The sequence below is a fragment of the Bradysia coprophila genome, unplaced genomic scaffold (assembly GCF_014529535.1).
Source record: "Bradysia coprophila strain Holo2 unplaced genomic scaffold, BU_Bcop_v1 contig_70, whole genome shotgun sequence".
NCBI lineage: Eukaryota > Metazoa > Arthropoda > Insecta > Diptera > Sciaridae > Bradysia > Bradysia coprophila.
The window spans coordinates 2,548,755-2,569,897 of NW_023503941.1; the positions used below are offsets into that span (position 1 = coordinate 2,548,755).

The 21,143-nt window shown below is 36.9% G+C and overlaps 2 protein-coding genes and 1 long non-coding RNA gene across 6 annotated transcripts in view; 2 read left to right on the forward strand and 1 right to left on the reverse strand.

Annotated features, from left to right (window-relative positions):
• The window catches only part of LOC119083749, a 28,604-nt gene extending 18,833 nt beyond the window's left edge, over positions 1–9,771 (forward strand). The window contains exon 3 of the long non-coding RNA XR_005088927.1: positions 9,636–9,771. This is a non-coding gene — a long non-coding RNA (uncharacterized LOC119083749). The remainder of the gene's footprint in view (positions 1–9,635) is intronic.
• LOC119083692 (N66 matrix protein) overlaps positions 1–20,890 on the reverse strand; it is a 37,093-nt gene extending 16,203 nt beyond the window's left edge. For 2 of the 4 annotated variants that reach the window (XM_037193479.1, XM_037193478.1), the window contains exons 1-5: positions 20,535–20,890; positions 1,874–2,088; positions 1,650–1,805; positions 1,402–1,589; positions 1,189–1,339 (exon numbers count right to left, since the gene is read on the reverse strand). In XM_037193479.1, coding sequence (XP_037049374.1) covers positions 1,189–1,339; positions 1,402–1,589; positions 1,650–1,805; positions 1,874–2,088; positions 20,535–20,558 — 734 coding nt within the window. In that variant the 5' untranslated portion in view covers positions 20,559–20,890. The remainder of the gene's footprint in view (positions 1–1,188; positions 1,340–1,401; positions 1,590–1,649; positions 1,806–1,873; positions 2,089–20,534) is intronic. The other 2 variants (XM_037193476.1, XM_037193477.1) reach the window with 2 other exon arrangements.
• LOC119083690 lies at positions 3,872–7,095 on the forward strand. The gene is made up of 6 exons (XM_037193474.1): positions 3,872–4,205; positions 5,559–5,603; positions 5,669–6,010; positions 6,248–6,444; positions 6,504–6,852; positions 6,921–7,095. The coding sequence occupies exons 1-6, from the start codon at positions 4,023–4,025 to the stop codon at positions 7,002–7,004; spliced, it is 1,200 nt and encodes a 399-aa protein (XP_037049369.1). The 5' UTR covers positions 3,872–4,022; the 3' UTR covers positions 7,005–7,095.
• Positions 20,891–21,143: the final 253 nt, after the last annotated feature.

The window sequence follows — 21,143 nt, forward strand, 5'->3', positions numbered from 1 at the left end:
TAGGTTGTTCAAAGTGCAAGTGGAACTGGTCTTGTTACAAGCAAGTCTCTAAGTCTAAGGTTCACTAACACGTCAAGTTTTATTGCCTCAAAACTTGAACTAAATGGAAAGTCATGCTCCAGTACACTCATTTAACTCATTAAGAAAATGGTTTTCGAGAAGAAATCGAAAGCTCACGAAAATCAAGTAAAAATTGAAAAGAAAAAAAAATCGAGAAAATTCGCAAAGATCGATAAAGTTTTCTCAAATTTGTGAATTAACTGATTGTGCGAAGGTCATACTTGCCAAAACAACAAACTTAGAAGCGAGGACGTAATATACCATTCTGGAAAATGCATGAAAATTCAAGAAAATTTTCAAAATTTTCTTAATTTTGAAAAAAAAATTCAAAAAGTACTTGAGCTGCTTAGGATCAACAGGAATCTCGGTTTTCAAAATTATTTCACCCATTCACCTTTCGAAATCTTTATTTCATTTTCCAGCCGTTTCAAGCCGGCTTGAGCCGTGTTTTTGGCACCGGCTCGGCTGCGGCGCGGCTTGCTCAAAAATGGCCGGCGGCGGCTTGATCGGCGGCTTATTTTCGGCGGCGCTCATGCCTGTTCTCGGAATGGATGACATCAAAAGTAGTAGTTATTTATTCAACGAGGGAACAAAGTTGGAAATTACATTTCGATAGTTTTATTCGCTGGCTACGCTCTGACCACTAGTCACCCGAGAAAATGCAATTTTTAACTTTTTCCCGAGGTGTTTCACAGAAATGTTTTACATAATAAGGTATGGAATGTCTCGTTTTTGTGAGCTTGTTCACATCGGCTTAGCTTCGGATCAACAAGATTTACTAGGACGAGACTTTTCATTTTTATGCCGACTTATGTAATGGACTTTACAAGCTTTTGAGCCTTAAGCCAATTTTCTTGTTTTCCCTAGGGTTGTAATAAGTCACTTTCAACCCTAGGGAAAACAAAAGCATGTAAATGACTATTTTGTTCGCCTGCGTTGTCAAAAAGAATTGTTTAGGGGCAAAAGTTACACCAAGCGATGACGGAATGTTTAGATTCATTTTCCGTTTTTGTTCTAGTAAAAACGATTTTAGAGACGACGACGGCCCCTTGCCCTTTCTGATATTTTCTCTCACTTCAACAACATTGATACAATTTGATCAATTTTAAGTGCAATGAAACAGCTTACCTGTAACTCTCATCCCAAGGCCTGAAATTGCGTTGATCATATCCAATGCCAACGCTTCCACCACCGCGATATCCTTGACGATAGCCGTCATAACCGGAATCTCGATTACTGCCTCTCGTGTCGTACCGATCGTATCCACCATATGGTCTCTCTGAAATAAATTCATTTTTCGTCAAATGTTTGAAGTTTAAAAGGAAAGATTTCCGTTTTCACCTCGCCCTCCATACGGATCACGTCGCGATTGCTCGTAGTAGTAATTTGGATCGGTATTGTCGTATCCATTACCACGATAATTACCACCATATTGCACATCGTACCGATCATATTGGCTTGATGGTCCTAATGGCCTGACATTGTAGTAGCGATCGTCGTATCGATTCTGACCATACCGATCGTCATATCTATAACTCGTCCTGTCATTAATAATCTTTCATTGATCAATATTTACGCGCACAACTGACCTGTTATCAAAATAGCCCGCACCACCATACCGATTACGATCTTCATACAGATCTGGTTGATAATACCAATTCCTGTCTTCATAACCACCACGGCTGGATTGACCATAGCCGCGATTAGAACCAGGTCTGTAATAATAGTTATTCGGGTTATAATACCTGCGAAAGACATTCCATCATGTTTCCGATTTTCGTTATCGATGTGGGGACACATTTTTTCGTTATACCTATCACGATCTCTGTCATTGTATCTGTCGCCTCCTTTATCGTAGGCATAGGCACATGTTATACACCGTCCAGATGGTCGTTCATCTCTGTAGTAACGGCTGTCTCTAGCCTGTCTGCTGAGATTCTCTGTGGCAGGTTTCGGTGATGATTCTAGAGGTTGAACGTTGACTGCTGTGGCCAAAGCTGCATGAATTACCATCCAGGCGCAAATGAACTTGAAAAGAAAATTCAATTTTAGCTCGGCTCGTTTTGACTTGAATAAAAGTGCTGCTGAGTCTCAGATCAGCGTCATATGCAACGGAGTCTCAGCTTAGCACATAGGCTAATCCGCCTCAGATAATTTGTAAAAGGAAGGAAGGAATAGAAAGTATCAAAGTCTCAGACTTCTGTGAAAGGGCGAAATCATTTGGAACAGGTTTTTTTGCCATTAGCACTTCTGTAGACTAAACAGAGCCTAAATGAAGACTGTTTAAAACATACATCTTGCACTAACGTTATTAATCGAGGATCATTCACGGACGTTAGTAAACAATTGTAACGTAAGTTCACTGCTTCAGAATAAGTAAAAACATTGAGGTTTGTTGCAAACATAAAATTAAGCGTTTTCGTTTCTAGTTCTATTCGTTTATCTGATTGGTCTCTTTTGCCATTTGAAATAATATTGGAAAAGAGAGAAATAAGAGAAACGAAAACGTCTAGCACTACCCTACAAAACACGCATAAAAACTTAGCGCAACAGAGATGCAAGATTTGGAGAGAAATTCTCTCACAAAATCGTGTATTTCTTTTGCTCTAAGTACTTTTTTGCGTTATAGGGCAGAGTAAAGTTTCCACTTAACAAAAGATACTCCGTGCGAGAGCCGTGAGAGAGCGAGATGGCAAGTAAACAAAGCAAAGTTATAAAAAATTCAACTTTCTCTCTCACACCCGTTTTAGTTTCTTGTGTAATCCTGTACGCACATGAAATTGAGCCTAAAACATTGCGTTGAATGAAGTTTAAGTTGCAGTCATTTTGTTGCGATGATAAACACGATATAAACAAGCGAGATGGATTACTTTAAAGCAACATCTACTCCTACCCAATGGCTATAAAACAAAAGAAAAGGTCACCAATGATTGTAAATTACCATTTTGTAAACGGACTCAAACGCACTCATTTTCATATTATTTTGACATAAATAATGAATGCGTTTGGGACAAATCGACCGATTTTGAAGAATCGATCATACGTGGTTATTCACATTCATTGATGGCCAATGCATCCACGTCCAATTTCACATGCGCGCGTTTGCGTCGAACGTACTCATTTGTTGTAAAATTTTGAAATTTACAACAAATGATATGTTTGACGCGAAATTAATAGAAATCCTTATGTGCTCCCGCCGTACTGTCCAACACATACCAGGTATGGCTGATTCTATAAAATCAGTCGATTTATACAAGGTTCTGAAAGAACAGGCTAAGACACTTCTGAGTTGATCACGAAGGCGGTGAAACACAAATTTTCACAATTTAGACACTGTCTAATAGACAGGTTTTCTTAAACACACTCATTACAGATTGTTTTGAAATGGCAACTTGATAAAATCCAAAATTTTTCTTCAAGTTATCTTTTCACACGATTTCTAGTGAGTGTGTTTAACAAAGCTTGTCTAAATTGTCAAAATTTGAGTTTCACCCACCTTCGTTAGTGTCTTTACCTGTTCTTTCAGAACCTTGGAATCATTATGTGAAAAAAATATGAAAATGAGTGCGTTTGAGTCCGTTTTCAAAATGATTATGGCCTCCGCTGTGACATTAGACCATTACCTGTTAATTTACATTCAATGCTTTCCTTGGCCTTGCAAATCTACCGTAATTTGCATAAAAAACTTTTCGATAGTTGTAAACAAAAGAATTCTTTTGTTAAAAAACATCGAAAAGTCTTTCTTACAAATTACGGCAGAAATGTTGTGCGACATTTAATGGTCGGTAAAGTAACCGATTGATTCTGTCTAGTCATATTTTAGCCGTCAATTCGACGCACATGTGTAATCTCACAGTGCTGTCCATTTCATTGCAGAGAGTGCAAACAATTAACAAATCTTTCGGTGCAAAGATTTAATTTCCAAAAACGAAAAACGATCCAACAACGCTCTGTGCAATAAAATGGATCTGAAAAGTAAAACGGAAACAGTGATAAAATCACTGCTAATTTCAAGTCCCAGATCATTGACAATCAGCGATTTGGACAGTGAATTCTTAAAATCGGAAGGTTATGCAATACCGTTTGATAGTCTTGGATACGCTCATTTGAAAGAATTTCTGCTGAGCATACCGGACATCTTAACGGTAAGTTTGGGAAATTCCTTTTCGATTTTTGTTTATTCGAGGAATAGATGGACTCTTCACGTGATGAGAAACCAATCATCGTGGCGAGAGTCCACGTGCCTCACAGGGTTCCACGGTTTGACATTAATTTCATATTGTTACACCATTATAAGATGAGAAGAGGGATTCTTTTGAAAAACAGCCTACCGAAATCGGACGCATTTTCCAGTGGACTTTTTTATATGTGCCTAGAAAGGACTTCGACCCTAGAAGCCAAAACCACTTTCAAAAAAATTCTTCGAAGTTTGGGTGGCTGGTGAAAGGTGATCAAAAACCGAAAACCTGCACTTTTCTTACAAAAATTTCTCCAGTTACACGACTACAGTTACAGGGTCGTGTAGGGTATCATTTGACAGGTAATTTAATGTGCTTTTGGGCCAAATAGGGTCTTATGTGGTTTGGATGCATCTATGATGAAATATGTACACCTAAACATTTCAACTTCTATTTCATCGTAGATGCATCCAAACCACATAAGACCCTATTTGGCCCAAAAGCACATTAAATTACCTGTCAAATGATACCCCACACGAACATGTACGTTTTGTGTACCTCGAGAAATTTCAGTAAGAACAGTGTAAGTCTTCGGTTGAAAACTTCAACTGCACATATTTCAGTGTCGATGAATTTTAATCCCAATAGGACCCTATTCGGCTCAATAGTACGTGTGATTACCTTTCTAATGACACCCCACACGACCCTGTACGGCTCGTGTAACTAGAGAAATTTTTGTAAGAAAAGTGCAACTTTTCGGTTTTTTATCACCTTTCACCAGCCACCCAAACTTCGAAGAATTTTTTTGAAAGTGGTTCTGGCTTCAAGGGGTCGAAGTGCTTTCTAGGCACATATAAAAAAGTCGAAAATGCGGCCGATTTCGGTAGGTTGTTTTTCAAAAGAATCCCTCGAAACGTTTGTTGCAGCAGTTTCGAGCGATAAGCGGTCATAACGTTTACATCTTGCAGCAGGACAAATGTCGAAAACAACATTTCAGCACTTGTGTTGAACAGTTCCCCCTTTGCGACACTAAAATTGTGCGCGAAAGGAACTTTTTCGCCACTCGATCAGTAAACTTTCATTGTTTGCGGAATGACCGCCTGGGAGCACGATATCCCAGACATTAGTTGGTTATCCGTAAAAACAGCAAAAAACGTCAGCAAAGAACGGATCACGCGTAAGATTATTTTGTTCGACAGCATCACAACTCACTACTGACTTAGTTGACACAAGTTCGAAAATTCCGGTCTCTCGGTCTGTTCTATCAAGTGCACACACTTTCATTGTTTAACCGACCTGATTTCCTTCTTTCTCTGTTAGATTTCTTATTCCGGTGACATTATACCAGTGGCAACGAACGGTCGAGTAAGTAGACCGAGCATGACGTCAAAAGTGATCCGCTTGAACTGTAACCGTTTCTTTGTTCAAAGTCCTACCACATCCACAAATTTGTGGCATCAAATGCATCTACAAGCTTCAACCGATTCAACGATACTTATCGTTATCCACGGTCCCATCCTAGAATCAAAATTGGCTATTCGTCCCGAGACTTCAACCTTGACCACGAATCGTCCAACGAGATGAGTCGAGTCGATGTGAGGCCACGGCTAGTAAAAGCTGCTGACTTTACTGGAGGAGACCAAGGGCCCATCGATCGACCACCAATTGGATGGACCGATGTACCACCAATTGTGGTACCGAAGCAAGTGGAAATTGAGGAGCTGAACAAAACCCGTCATGCTGCCGATGAGGCGTTACCATTTATAGATCAGGTAACCGTTTGTATAACCGAACCATTCTGCGTGCGGTAACATGAAACCTTTGTATCTGGGCGTGTGGGAAACATTTGAGGGAGAAACCGTGGAAGGAGTGAGAGTAGCAAATGTTTCGCACGTAAAAATGGATATGAAAATTTGAGCGACTGTTCTCCGTCAGCTAGCGCGTTACTCTCTCGCTCAGAGCTCATTTTGTTCGAATCTTCGTCATTTTCCATTTCTCATCAAATTCAGGATGATCCGATCCATTTCCTTGGACTCGGATTAACATCGTCAAATGTCGGAGTCAAAATTCCAAGTCCAGCCTTGACGGAATTCAAATCGGGACATTCATACCATGTGTTCGTAACGGAAATCAACCGACTGTCGAGCTTTTGGTTCGTGTTATGCAGCAGTAGAACGGAATACATTCTGATGGAAGAGCAGCTGAGGTTGTAAAACTGGTTGCGATGTTCAATACGGTTCGTTGTTGACATTTGGCATTTTTCAGGTTGCACGACAACAAAGCCACAATGAAGTCTTTCGAAATGGTGCCAGGGATTGCTTGTTTGGTCGCACATAAAGAGAAGGTTCTGCGTGCAGAGTTCTTGGAAAAGCCGGTCAATGGCAAAGTGACAGTCTGTTTTGTGGATTACGGCACTGTCGATGTAGTTCACATATCCCAATGCCATCGAATTAACAAATATTTCGCGTTGATTCCGAAGCTGTGTTTTCCGGGTGCATTGGAACTTGGGCTGATGCCAAGCGGTCGTGAAAGTGAATCGGCGCTCATTCAACGCTTCTGTAAAATGGTCGAGGACAAACCACTGTGTGGCTATGTAACACGAGTCGATCGTAAGGTAGGCGTGACGGATATTTCGTATGCGTTCTCAGGGAGTCACATGGAGACGGAATTTTTCTGTTCTAGAATATGCTGGTGCGAATGGTTCTGGTCGATACTTCGGACGCGACGGAAGATCTCATAGTCAATCGGGAACTGTTAACGGGCTAACTGCGCCATCGGATGTGTGGTTGTTTGTCGTTTCATTTTTTTTTGAAAAACTAGCGGGAAAATTGGCGAAGTAAAAAGGAGGACGAAATTTAAACCGAGTCGTTTCTGTTAAACAAAAACCTTGCGCCGCGAAATTTTTATCAAAACTAAACAAATCGTCAGAAAGGACGACCTCATACTGTCGAAACTTCACGGTCGTGGAGCGATTTCGTGTTCAGAAGATTTGTTACTCACTTCATAGTTACAGCTCATCCATACATCACTTTACTCCGGGATTAGTTGGTCAGACGGTATAAACGAGGGACCACTTACATGTTTTTCGATGTCTACGCGAATCATAGAGTCCTGCACACTGTGTGTACTGAGACTGTTTATGTTGGACAAGTTATCTGTCACTGGTAATCTTCTAAAATAGTTTTTTTGAGTGCGAAAAATTTGGATAGAGTCCTCTCAATCGAAAACTACGCATTTTTCCCAATACGACTGTTGACTGTATATGGTTGTCGAAGATAATGGCTAATGAAAGTGTAAACCAGGTATGGTCTATTGTCCGCCCGGAGGACATAAAAATTTGATTTTCGTACTTAAACGCACTCATTTTCATATTATTTTGACATAAAATGTGAGTGCGTTTAAGACGAATTCGCCAATCGACCATACCTGTTCTCTACTTTCATTGATTATGGCAGCGGGACCACATGGTCAATGTCGTCAGGAACGATATTATCGTTTAAAAAGCGATATATCGTCGAGCAAAACGATATCTTTGTTTGAACATTTTTCACAAATGCAGAGAAATGATAAGTTGGTACCCCTATGGGATAGAAGGATCATGTGAAAGACAGTTGGCTACTATGGAAGAGTGAGAGAATTTGTATGCAATTCTCTAACATTCTCTCCCATAGAAGCCAACTGTCATGCACATGTTCCTTCTATCTAAACACTGAAGGTAATGCAAATCCGCAGTTACACACGGATCCAAACTTTCAGTTGAATTTTAGCTCCGTCATGTTACACTCGTATTGAATTCGTTTGCGTCAAGTTGCATCTAGTGGTGAATCTGGAACGATTTAGTGGCGTTATGTTGCACACATGTAAAATTCGTTTGCGTCAAGTTGTATTTAGTGGTGAATTGGAAGTATTCAGGGCCGTCATGTTGCACAAGTCTAAGTTAGACAACATACGAAAATGAATTCACCTGAAAGTTTGGATCCGTAATTTCGCTGATCCGTTGCAAGGCTGTATACTTTGGGGAGGTCACGCAGATGCAGATACGCGGGTTACACACCACATTTCATACAAAAAATTCACCACACCATACAATTTCAATTTTGGTGAATTTGTTTGTATGGAAAAGGTGTGTTCCCGCGTATCTAATAAAATGGCGATCTGCGTGACCTCCCCAATGTATACAGCCTTGGATCCGTTGAGGGTCTGCATTACCTTCAGTGTTTATATACTTTTACCACGACGTCTGAAATGCAAATTTTGAAAATATTGTCTGGATGAAATTATCGTTTTCTTAACAATGATATCATCCTGGGCCAGGGCCATATTAACATCCAACAAAACGAAAATTTCGTCCAGGGCGATATTACCGTTAAGTAGACCAATTTTGCTCGTGACCTCAAGAGCCTAATTCTTCGGAAAATTGAGCTTTTCATCAGACTTTCTTCCCACATTTGTTCTTCTCTAACTATCGGTACTGGACGATTGTATCGTCTTGGGTGAAATTTGAAATTTAGTTGTTTATAGACAATCTGGACGAGTGTATCATCCAAATCGGTATTTTCATCCAAAAGAACGATAAAATCGCACAGAAAATGATAATAATTTCTCGCCCTGCGAATATTTTCATGTAGGGCTATATCGTCAAAAAAGACGACCTTATCGTTTAAAAAACGATAATATCGTTTTTAGGACGATAATATTGGAGGACGCCAGCATTTTTCGACGAAAACGATAATGCCCCACAATAACAGTAATTCCCAACAATAATGCCCCGTCAAAAATGGCGACCATTGTGAATGCATTCACATGGACAAGTCAATTTTCTATTTATTTATGATTTTTATGCTAAAAGTTCGTCCGGATCTATATTTTATCACAGCAATCCGTAGATCTAATCTGTAGCGAGCTAGCGACTTTGAGCTGGAAAAAATCTATTCACTTTACAACGCGCTGTACGACGACAAACATCATGTGTTCCGATTGCAGGTTAAGCACGTGTTTGTTGTGTAGTGGATGATGTTTGTCGTCGTACAGCGCGTTGTAAAGTGAATAGATTTTTTCCAGCTCAAAGTCGCTAGCTCGCTACAGATTAGATCTACGGATTGCTGTGATAAAATATAGATCCGGACGAACTTTTAGAATAAAAATCAAAAATAAATAGAAAATTGACTTGTTCATGTGAATGCATTCACAATGGTCGCCATTTTTGACGGGGCATTATTGTTGGGAATTACTGTTATTGTGGGGCATTATCGTTTTTGTCCAAAAAAGCTGGCGTCCTCTATTGTCTAGAGAAACGATGTCATGGTCCAAAAAACACTATTATCGTTTTTTGAGCGATAATATCGCCCTTTAAACGATAATTTCGTCCAGACAATATTTTAACATTTTGCATTATAGACGATGTTATCGACCTGGGCGACGATTCTCATATTTTCATAAGTCATAATGTTCGTAACTTGACAGTTGCGTGTATAAAATCCCATAAGAACTGTCAAGTTACGAATTGTTAACGAACGGCATGAGAATCTACTATGGCAGAGTAAAGTAAACCAGGCAGGAGCGCTTGATTTGACTAGGGACCTGAATTATCTAGTAGCCTTACATTTTACAGATAAAATTATTTGAATTTATGTCAGCGTTCGTTTGAGTTCATACAGTGCATTAGGTCCCTAATTTGACTTTTCAAAAACTAATCGCTCCTGCCTGGTTTATTTTACGCTGCCGTCCTTAAAACGATATTTTCGTTCGACAAAACGATATTTTCGTTCGACAAAACGGTATTATCGTTCGACAAAACGATATTATCGTTCGACAAAACGGTATTATCGTTCGACAAAACGGTATTATCGTTCGACAAAACGGTATTATCGTTCGACAAAACGATATTATCGTTCGACAAAACGATATTATCGTTCGACAAAACGATATTAACATTCCTGACGATATTGACCGCGTAGAAATGTCGCTTTCCAGCCATTATCGATACCAATTTAATACGTTGATGCCTACCGTTCCGAATTTATTTGGATTTAAAGCTCCCTGTACATGCACACTCGAAATGTGCCGCATATACATATACCCACCGCCTGCCTCAGGTATGGTATGGTATGCATATTATAGTAAACACAAATGCATTGCACTCACGAGTTTATAATGCAATTCATCCAAAGGTACATACAAAGGGGAAAATCATTTTCACAAAAGATAAAATGAAAAATTTTATTATTCATGCGACATTTTCCACATACATTTCCATAATATCTGCAGACCAGCAGCAATAAAAGCCGAACCGAATCTACAACTATAGATAGATATACTTCTTTTATGATGCTGTTGTACTGTTGAACGTATACAGTACAGCACAATGAATTAAAAATTCTATTTGTAAATTGCGTAGTTCCCATCGTAAATCTTCTGAAATTAATAAATTGGCAGAACAAACAGTGATACAGTTTGTTCATTTCATTTTTACACAGTTTTAGATATGTCAGAGTTTTTAATGTACCCAGTCAATTAAGTTCTTCCCAAATTGCGCAATATTTGAATTCGCGATAGAAATTTTAAATTTTGCGCCAAAAATTCATAATTTGGGAAGAGCTTAATTGACTGGGTACATTAAAAAACTGTGTAAAAATGAAATGAACAAACTGTATACTCCGGTGGGTACGCGCGTATTTGTTTCAACGTAATGTCTATATATGTAGTACAGAACGCATTATAAGGAAATATTTTGTAATTGTCGCAGCTTATTAATGACTCCAATTATTAATACGTCGTATGTGGTTGTGTGTCAGTTTGATCGTATCCAAAATAATTATGGCGTTGAACGATTTACGCGTAATCGAGGACTGGGTCACTGAAGCGTAGATTGTTTTAGATCGTTTCCAAATTGTGGTTCAAATTTTTCATATTTTTTTTTGTTTGTTTGAAGCAATTAATCAATTTAAGCCAAACATCACTTTGTGCAATCTATGTTGGCTGAATGGGTCAGGTGTGTGGCAACGGTTAATTTGCTTTGATGCAAGGCTTATTGGGTCAGCTGAGAAAATCGTTGGAGATATGCGCTACCGAAGACCCGTGCGATGAACATTTACTTAGTGCCTAGGACTTAACAATTGAAAGAGACATCCAGAGACAATAATATTATCAATAGTGCACGCACTAAGTTTTTTCATTGTTTGATTAGATTGCCATGAAAAGTTGCGGAACAATTTTTTTTTCGGAAAATGGAAAATTGTTTTTCCTGCTGTAAAAACCAGGATGGAACCAGAAAAATCGTCACAATTCTCTGCAGTTCTATAGTTCTATGATAGGGAAAACAGTAGACCATAAAGACTTATTTTTAGGAACTGACCTCTAGTGACTTAAAACTAGGGTTGCCATTCGTCCTCTTTTTAGAGGACATGTCCTCTTTTTTCGTCTAATTCTTCTTTTTTGTAAAAATTCTAAGAACATCACTTTTTTCACACAACGTCCTCTTTTTCTAAAATATTGTTAAATTTTAGCAAAACTTAACAGATGTGGTCAAATTTTACGGAAAAAATTTCGCTGCGCAGCTATTTCTAAAGCTACATAGTTTCTACAGCATTCGAATGATATAGTTGACTAGTCCTCGCAGTCAAAAATTCGACTCCATATTTAGGAATTAAGGAAGCTTTAGCATTATGATTGGGAATTTTTATGTTTTTATTAGACATGGGCGATAATGAAAATGATTATCGATAATTATCAATTATCGATAATCGATAATTATCGACTTTTTTTTATCGAAAATTATCAAAAAAATATCGATAATCGATAATTATTGATATTTTGATAATTATCAAGATATCGATAATTCGATATATCGATATTTCGGTCCGAAAATCCGATATTTATCGATATATTTCGATATATCGGTATATTATCATGAATTTTCAGATAAATATCAAAATATCGATATTTTGATAATTATCGATAATTATTAAATTATCGATAACAATATGATTAATCGATTATCGATAATTTCTTTCGATTGATATTATCGATAATTTTGAACGCCTCCCATCCCTAGTTTTTATATGCATAAAATAAGGAGTAAAGCAGGAGTATTAAAAAAACGAAATTAAGTTGAAATCGAGTCATATTCTAGCAGCAATTTAAAAATGCAACTAAATTGGTGTGAAATAGGCAGATTGTAGGAAATTCGTGAGAAACGGAAAGGTTTTAGAAAATTTTCTTACATTGGTCAGAAACAGTCAGATTTCAGAAAATGTGCCTAGAACAGGCCTAGATTTGTAAATTATTAAGAAACACGTTTCTTATTTTTTAGATTTTTACTTCGAAACAAAAATGGAGTATCGAAAAAAACTTATGAATTTCTTCTGAGATAAGTGCATGTTTGTAGCTTACAGTTCAAGAACTCCAAGTAAAGTTAGCAAAAAAAGTAAAAGAATCACTTTTCTGGAAAATAAGGAAGAATATGAAGGTTTTTATAAAAAAAGTAAAAAAAAGGTCATGTTTACAAATGGTAGGTACTGAAACCTCGGATTCGCCTCAAACCAAATTTTAATTTTAACTTTTCTCACTAATTATTTGAATATCTATTGGTCCACATAGAATAATAAAATAGCTAAGACTCTATATTTGTCCTCTTTTCGTCCTCTTTTTCGAATTAAAAGGCGTCCTCTTTTTGTCCTCTTTTTTCGTACAAAATGTCCTCTTTTCGAATTTTCAAAAATGGCAACCCTACTTAAAACTTGTTAAAAGTCCAAATGTTAGCCGAAAAAATGGTCAAAAACGTAAGAGATGTCTAGAACTAAAAAGTAGTTGGAACTTCAAGCGTCGACTTTATTTTGGATGGGTTCCTCCATAAACAGTCACAAATAATAATTTCATCCTGGAAAAGCTTTCGCAACAGCAAGTAGAAATTTTCACAAGGAACCGTCAATAACATCACAAAAGTGGAACTTTCCACAATCCTTGAACAGAAATTAAGGAGAGGGGAAGTAGTGACGAAATGTCTGTGCAAGAAACACTGGAATTAGTATCCCAAATTGCCGCTAAGTATCTCTTGTTGATCTAGAGAAAACGTATAAAAACATAGCTAACGCCGACCCGTACGAAACACCTATTCGTATCAAAAGCCTTTACTGTGAAACTCTTCATTTCTTTTACTTCATTCTCTACTGAAAAGCTATTCGCCCTTTAAAATCACTTGCATTATCCACTCTTTGCCTTGTTAGCATTTACAAATAAATTGCCGGAGGCAATATAGACAGCCCCGTACGAAGTCAACTTTCATAAATTCCTATTTAAACAGCTATATACCGCTATATTTACCTATATTTCACTGTAAATAAACATTTCACAGATGAATATGCTATTATATAGCTCTATATGCCTGTATATAGCTCAATATAGGTGAATATAGATATATATAGATGTCCATATATGGAATGCCTGAAACACCCCAAACACATAACAAATTATTTCCATGTTAACAGAAACACTCTAAGTACCATTTTTCCCAAGATATTTCACTTTTATTAAAATCCAATATGGCCACCGGCAGCCAATTTGTTAGGAGACCGGAAATTTTACCGACGCTTTACATTCGTTAATACCTTTCAAACAAAAAAAAATTCATGAAATTCGGTCAATATTTACTCGAGATATTGACAAAATACTCCATGTTCACTGTACAGCCGAGTAGCCAGATAAGAGCTCACTACAAGAGACCTAGCTCACGCTCCGGAGAACATAATTTCAAAAACTTTTTTTTCCCTGATTGGTACGGTCAATACCTATCTAATAAAGCGAAAACAGACGAAATATGTTCAAATGTAGCCGACCTACAAGCAAAAACTGCTTGCCGCCCTGTGCCTGTTCCACACCAAGGGGTCTAACTCACGAGTCGGTCATCCGATTTCCATAAACTTTTTTTTTGTCGATCGGTATTGTAAATACCTTTTATTTGACGTATCACTTACAAGTGTAACGTTTGAATGTCCGGAGATATCTTCGAAAAACCGTAAAGCACTTATTGGGCCACAGCTCGGGAAGGGTCGATCCAAAATCACTCATCTTCGAACTTAGCCTGTCTTTTGACATTACCAAACGGGAAAAAAAAGAATTTTCAAAATCGGATGCGTTTTACTCAAGTTATCGCGCAGACGGACAGACGGACAGACGGACATTTTTTTTTTCACTGATTTGGCATCTCTAGACAACCACAATAGGTTTCCCCTTACTCAGGGAGTCCAATTCGACGTGTTACGGACGTATGCGTAAACGCATAAGACCCCAGTACTTCGTACGGGTCTAAAAATCCGTATAAGGACATACACATATCAGTCTCCTGAACATGGATCATGGCTCGCCCGACTAAAATTAGAAGTAATTGATTGTAGCTTTCGATTTTAATGAAAAATGGATTGGAAAAGACTTCAAAGTTGATGAATTTTTCGGTACACTTTTATGGGGAACCCTAGTACCGACTTCATTCCGACTCCTCAAGTTCGTTCATGAAATATCGGTAATGAGCCATACGGAAGAAGTATAAGAAATTTTTCAAAAAGATATTGGATTTTGTGAGATATTCGACTTTCACTGATTTAATTCGAATGGCTTTTCCGGCTGGAAAAACGATTTTTCATTTTCCGAGAAAAAAATTGTTCCGACACAAGGACACGGCCTATCAAACGTTACGGCTGCGTTTTGCAGTCTTGAAAGTAGTCTCTCGTATAGATAGCCTCCGTTTGTCTAACCTAATTTCAATAGAAATACCAACAATAAATGATTAAATGGGAAAGGTGACGTGTTGCATTAGCGAATTATAAGAAAAATGAAAGTTAAATATTCTTACTTCTCTCTTAAAGTTAAAGGGTGTGAGTAGACTATGTTTGCGATGATTGATCGAAAAGAAGACTACTCTCGAGCCAATTTTAGTTAAGATGCGTCGATGCTTTGCTGAAAAGCATACATTTGGGCACTTTTTTAAATGCTGGATTTTAGTTTTTTTTTGATGATATCTTTCCATTAGAATCCATTTTCAAAAATGTACGACCGCAACAACGACCACGAATGTATTAGCTTTCAACAGATAATCTAGACTGTTGAAAGCTAACACATTCGTGGACGTTACAGCGGTGGCGGTCGTAAATTTTTTTCAAAGAGGATTCTGATGAAAAGATATCATCAAAAATGAAATACGAGAGACGAAATACACAAATGTAGGCAACAATTTTAGCTAAGCACCGATGCCTCTTAAGAGCGCTCACCCCTTGGCAATTTTTAGCCTACATTTGTGCGCAAAAATATTCGTTTTTTTTGATGATTTCTCCGGATTTCTCTGAACCAAAATCTTTTTTTGAAAAAGTAAAACCATTAAAGCATGCAAAAATGTGTTACTTTTAAAGGAAAATTTGGTTTGTGGTTGATAACTTATCCCACTTGGAGAAACCTTTGCAAAATGTGTAAATTACTCCCAGTAGGTAAAATTTTGACTCACAAACCAAATTATCCTTTAAAAGTCACACATTTTTGCATGCTTTAATGGTTTTACTTTTTCAAAAAAAGATTTTGGTTCAGAGAAATCCGGAGAAATCATCAAAAAAAAACGAATATTTTTGCGCACAAATGTAGGCTAAAAATTTGCAAAGGGGTGAGCGCTCTTAAACTGTCCGAGAAATAGACTAGGCCTAGTAGGCAAATCAAGACGAGAGACTGATTTATTTACGTAGAGAGTCTCATCTGCTCGCAATAGCATAACAATTTCATATAACATGCATCGCATAAAGGCGTAAGCGAGATCAGTCAAAAACACTCAAAAGAGTAAAAGTGACGCAAGTCCCTGTGCATACTTCCAAAACAACTGATATCGCTGGAGGTGACGCATTCTGCACGGTGAGCTTGAAATTTTTTTTATTTGACCTCTCGTGGACATGAAATGTTTTTAGTGGTTTTTGTAGAGGGCGGCAGCACGAGTAGGAATAACATAACAAGAAAATATTTCGATGGGAAAATTTTTAATTAGATCGATTTTTCGTTTTTCTGTGCCCTGCAGGAAGCTTCGAAAATTGTTTGAAACCTACTGGTGACTTGTTTGATCACAAAAATATAGTTACTGTTTAGCCTGAGGTCTAGGCTTTACAGCGATACCAATCATGACATTCATGACTACCAAGAAACATCTTTTATGAAGGAAAGCCATTCTACTATGTCGATGTGAATTTTAAAGGCTGTATCATACGTGGATTACTTATATTTTCTCTTAAAAAGTATTTTTAGTTAATTAACATAATTTAAGGGGTTAATAAAAGGTCAAAGGATGAGCTTGGATTTCATTCTGACAAAATCTTTGTTGATACACCTGAACGACCACCCAAATTTCTTCGTATAATGTCTCATTTTTTAGTGGAAACAACTAAAATGTTGCAGAATTAGCTTAGAATGACTATTGGAGAAACTACGAACGAAACAAAAGAAAGGTTTGTTAATTTTTGACTCGAGATAATGCAGTTTACTCATGGGTGCAAATTACAAAGAAACCTATTTCGAGTTAAAAATCTTCTTTCGACCTTTTATTAACCCCCTAAATTATGTAAAATAACTAAAAATAATTTATAAGAGAAAATAAAAGTAATCCACGTATGATACAGCCTTTAAAATTCACATCGACATAGCAGAATGACTTTCCTTCATAAAAGATGTTTTTTGGTAGTCATGAATGTCATGATTGGTATCGCTGTAAAGCTTAGACCTCAGGCTAAACAGTAACTATATTTTTGTGATCAAACAAGTCACCAGTAGGGTCTAAACAGTTTTCGAAGCTTCCTGCAGCGCACAGAAAAACGAAAAATCGATCTAATTAAAAATTTTCCCATCGAAATATTTTCTTGTTATGTTATTCTTACTCGTGGTGCCGCCCTCTACAAAAACCACTAAAAACATTTCATGTCCACGAGAGGTCGAATAAAATTTTTTTCAAGCTCACCGTGTCTGCGCTTGTACGCAAAAACTGTAACAGCAAAAATTTGACCAAAGAAACTCTAGAAAAAAAAAATTACCAAAAATATTTTGCGTCACGAAGTGGCAGATGATTCGGACGTATTCTTGCCGATTTTAAAAAATTTCTTCAAAGTACTTTCCTCAACATCTGCCACTTGTGACGCAAAATTTTTTTGGTAAAATTTTGTTTCTAGAATTTCTTTGGTCAAATTTTTGCTGTTACAGTTTTTGCGTACAAGCGCAGAATGCGTCACCTCCAGCGATATCAGTTGTTTTGGAAGTATGCACAGGGACTTGCGTCACTTTTACTCTTTTGAGTGTTTTTGACTGATATCAGTTCTTTTGGAAGAATTAGTAGATTGAAAAATTGAAAAATTTGAAAAAATTTGAAAAAGTTTGAAAAATTTGAAAAAGTTTGAAAAATTTGAAAAAAATTTAAAAATTTTGAAAAATTTGAAAAATTTGAAAAAGTTTGAAAAATTTGAAAAAGTTTGAAAAATTTGAACAGTTTGAAAAATTTTGAAAAATTTAAAAAAATTGAAAAAATTTCAAAAAAATTGGAAAAATTTGAAAAATTGAAAAAATTTGAAAAATTTTGAAAAAATTGAAAAAATTGAAAAATTTAAAAAAAATTCAAAAATTTTAAAAATTTAAAAATACTAAATTTAAGAAAAAAAATTGAGGCGAGCAGAGCTTAAAAAAACCCCAAAAGCGAAAAAATTTATTCTACTATACCCATCCACACACACACACACTTAAAGGTGTTCTTATATGGGGCCTATATGGGAACTTCGAGGAGCCCTAGCTCCGAAACGAGGCCGGTTCCCCCCAATTTTTTTTTCTGGAATGTCTTAGAATGACGACAAGAATCTACTCCCAAAATTTCAACAAAATCTAAAGAAGACTTTAGAAGATAGGAAACACGGACGGACGGACGGACGGACTAACAAAGTAACGTAGGATTTTTTCATTTCGTTTAAAGTACTGAAATTGACCAAAATGTATGGAAATGGGGCTTCTTGGAAGATTTTTTGCGTGGCCAAATATTAAGCTGCAAGAACGTGTGATAGCTCGTTGAACTCGTACGGACGCCTAGTTTTTTTAATGGTAATTTGGAGTCATTTGTCTTTGAATTGTAGAACTTCAATATTTGCTGCATATATGGTTCTGCAGTCTACGACAAAAAATTTTTTTTAAAATTTTTTCTAGTAATAGGACTTGCGTTTGCGATTTGAATTTGCAGCATTTTAAAAGGCGGTAGGTAATGAACCAAATTAGCCATCGCAACTACGTACGAGCCTCAGAAAAATGAGCATTCTTAATCGCACACGATGGATACGTTCATCTCAATGTGACCACACTGAAATATTGAATTAAATCTGGTGTGTGCGTATAAATGGTGCGGTGATATGTTTAGTAGACCCATTTGACACGCATTGTCAATCATGCACACTTCCATTGAAAAATATTTGGCGTTTTTGTTGGTGAATTACAACGAAGTTATTATGAAATCGCGCGTTATACATCGTATGGCCATATATTGGGTTGTTGTCATCGTGTGCAAAAAAATTATTTTTTTTTGTTTTCATCAAAGTGTTTCACATAAATCATTTTACCATCACATTTTAATAATTCAGATGACCCTCTAGGAAAATGAGATAAGAGAAATTGAATGTAATGTGTACCAAACGGCGGGCGTGCGGTGTAAAAGTGAATTTGATGTTCGTTCTTTTTTCTGCATTTATGCCTGTCTGCATATTAATAAGTTAGGCTGCTGGGCGGTATCGGCAGTCAGTGAAGAGACAAATAAATGGGAAATCTTCAAAGACTTTCAGACCCTTCAAAGACCCTTCATATCTAAATCTACTACTTCGACATGTTAACGAGATAATATTCGTGGTCAAAGAAACACCCAATCAGACACAAATTTATACGGAAATATTCTTCCTTGTCCATCAACAATCTCAAAAATCTCTTTTCAATTTATTCCCTCGACTGCTAGTCATGGGTCTTACAGAAACAAATCACTCGAAAATGTTTGTCACAAAATGTGTGCTCATCTTGGTGCTCATTATGATTGTGAAAATGCATTAAGACGAATCGACACAAAAAGTGATATATTTTCGATGATGCCTTCGTATCCGCGTCTTTTCTGGTAAAAGTGGGACCATCGTTTTGTGTGAAGAAATGTTGGCTTTCAGTATTTAACAATAAGAAATGTTTGTGGTGATCTGTCCTTCTATGAGAGAACTGTTGCGTTTTCTCGTAGAGTCAATGCCAACACATTTTAACACAAAACGACGGACCCACTTTTTCCAGAGAGGCTGCGGATACGAAGTCATTATTGAAAATATATCACTTTTTCGCACAACCTTAGGCTACAATTTAGCGTTGTGTCGATTCGTCTTAATATTATGCCGAAAAACCTTAAATAAATGAAAAGGTTTTTCAAACTTTATTTATTCCGTAAGCACGACAACTCGAGCAATTATTAACGGATTTACAAAAAAAAACTTTTTTTTTCGAACGAAAATGAAATTCCAAGGTTCAGCTGTTCCAGCAGTTGGGCCCTCAGAAAGAAGGAAACAATCTACATTTTGGCACCAACTTTTTTTCCAAGACTTCTGTAGGCTTGCAGCCCAAAAGTGCTGGGTTCATTTATATGTGCAACGATAGTGGGTGAGGCCAGCTACAACACCCCATACTCAGTTCCGTGGAACATCGAAGCTGCAGAGAAGGCGGACTCTCCGAACATTCACTATATTTTTAGTCGCAACTCTCGTGGATCAACTAGCACCAAGCGGTGCATATACTCTACCTGTAGGTCTTTCCAAGGCCGACAATCGTTACAACATTGCAACATTGTCTGACATGTCTGCACTTTTGAGCGCTTTTCACAGAAAACAAATTTTTTTAAGAAAAAGTGAAAGACACGTGTTTCCTAGAATTGAAAGACGAATCCAATGAGCTATCACTCATTAAAAACGGAGACCGCTTGTTTCCAAAGTAAAAAAAAATCACCTGAAGATTTGGCGATATCACTCTGAAAGTTTATCTGCGTTTTAGGAGACTTAGAACAATTAGGATTTCGGAGATTCATTCAAATTTCGGGAATCTTAGGAGAAAAGTATTAAGACTGCAAGGTGAGTAAAAATATTCTCGCATAACTGAGTTCTCTCTCTTTCAAATTAAAAAGTTTTGAAGCTCACTGTCACAAACTTTACTAAGGTGCTCATTAAAGCATTGCATGCACTTAAGATTATTCGTTGCAAATGGCAATTTATTTATAAAAAAAGGTCAACTTACTCGTCGAAAATAATGTACTTCCATTGTGTAAAATTCTAGCAGCAAAATCGTTTAATTAATAAAAATTGTTTTCAATGGATCGGCAACACCATTTGAGAAATAAAAACAAAATATTTCCACAAAATTAACGCAACCAAATTAAACACAAAAGATTTGTTTTTTATTAATATTAATGAAAAATTGGTCGCACAAATAAACCGCACACAGCACCAAACAACTCAAATAAATAGAGAGAGAAAAATAATAAAAATCTCGCGGCACCTATTTAGGCATAATATTTTGAATGTAAGAAACAAAAACCACAACACAAATTTCGACTTCCCTCTTTTTGTACCGACGATCTCGATTACAATGAAATAGAAAATTTCTCGTCTGTTGATTTTATACAGAATTTTAGTTTGTGACGTTAGATTCTAGCAGAATTACAAAAAAAAAAAAACAAAACGCCGACCAGCGAGAACTGTGTGTATATATATTTACCGCGGACGCGTTTAATGTGTGCACACCATTTTTATATACGTGTGTAACGTATCCCATCCACCTACAATGGTTTTTTTTTTTTGAAATTATTATTCCGCATTTTGAATATATACACATTCAGCCACCAAT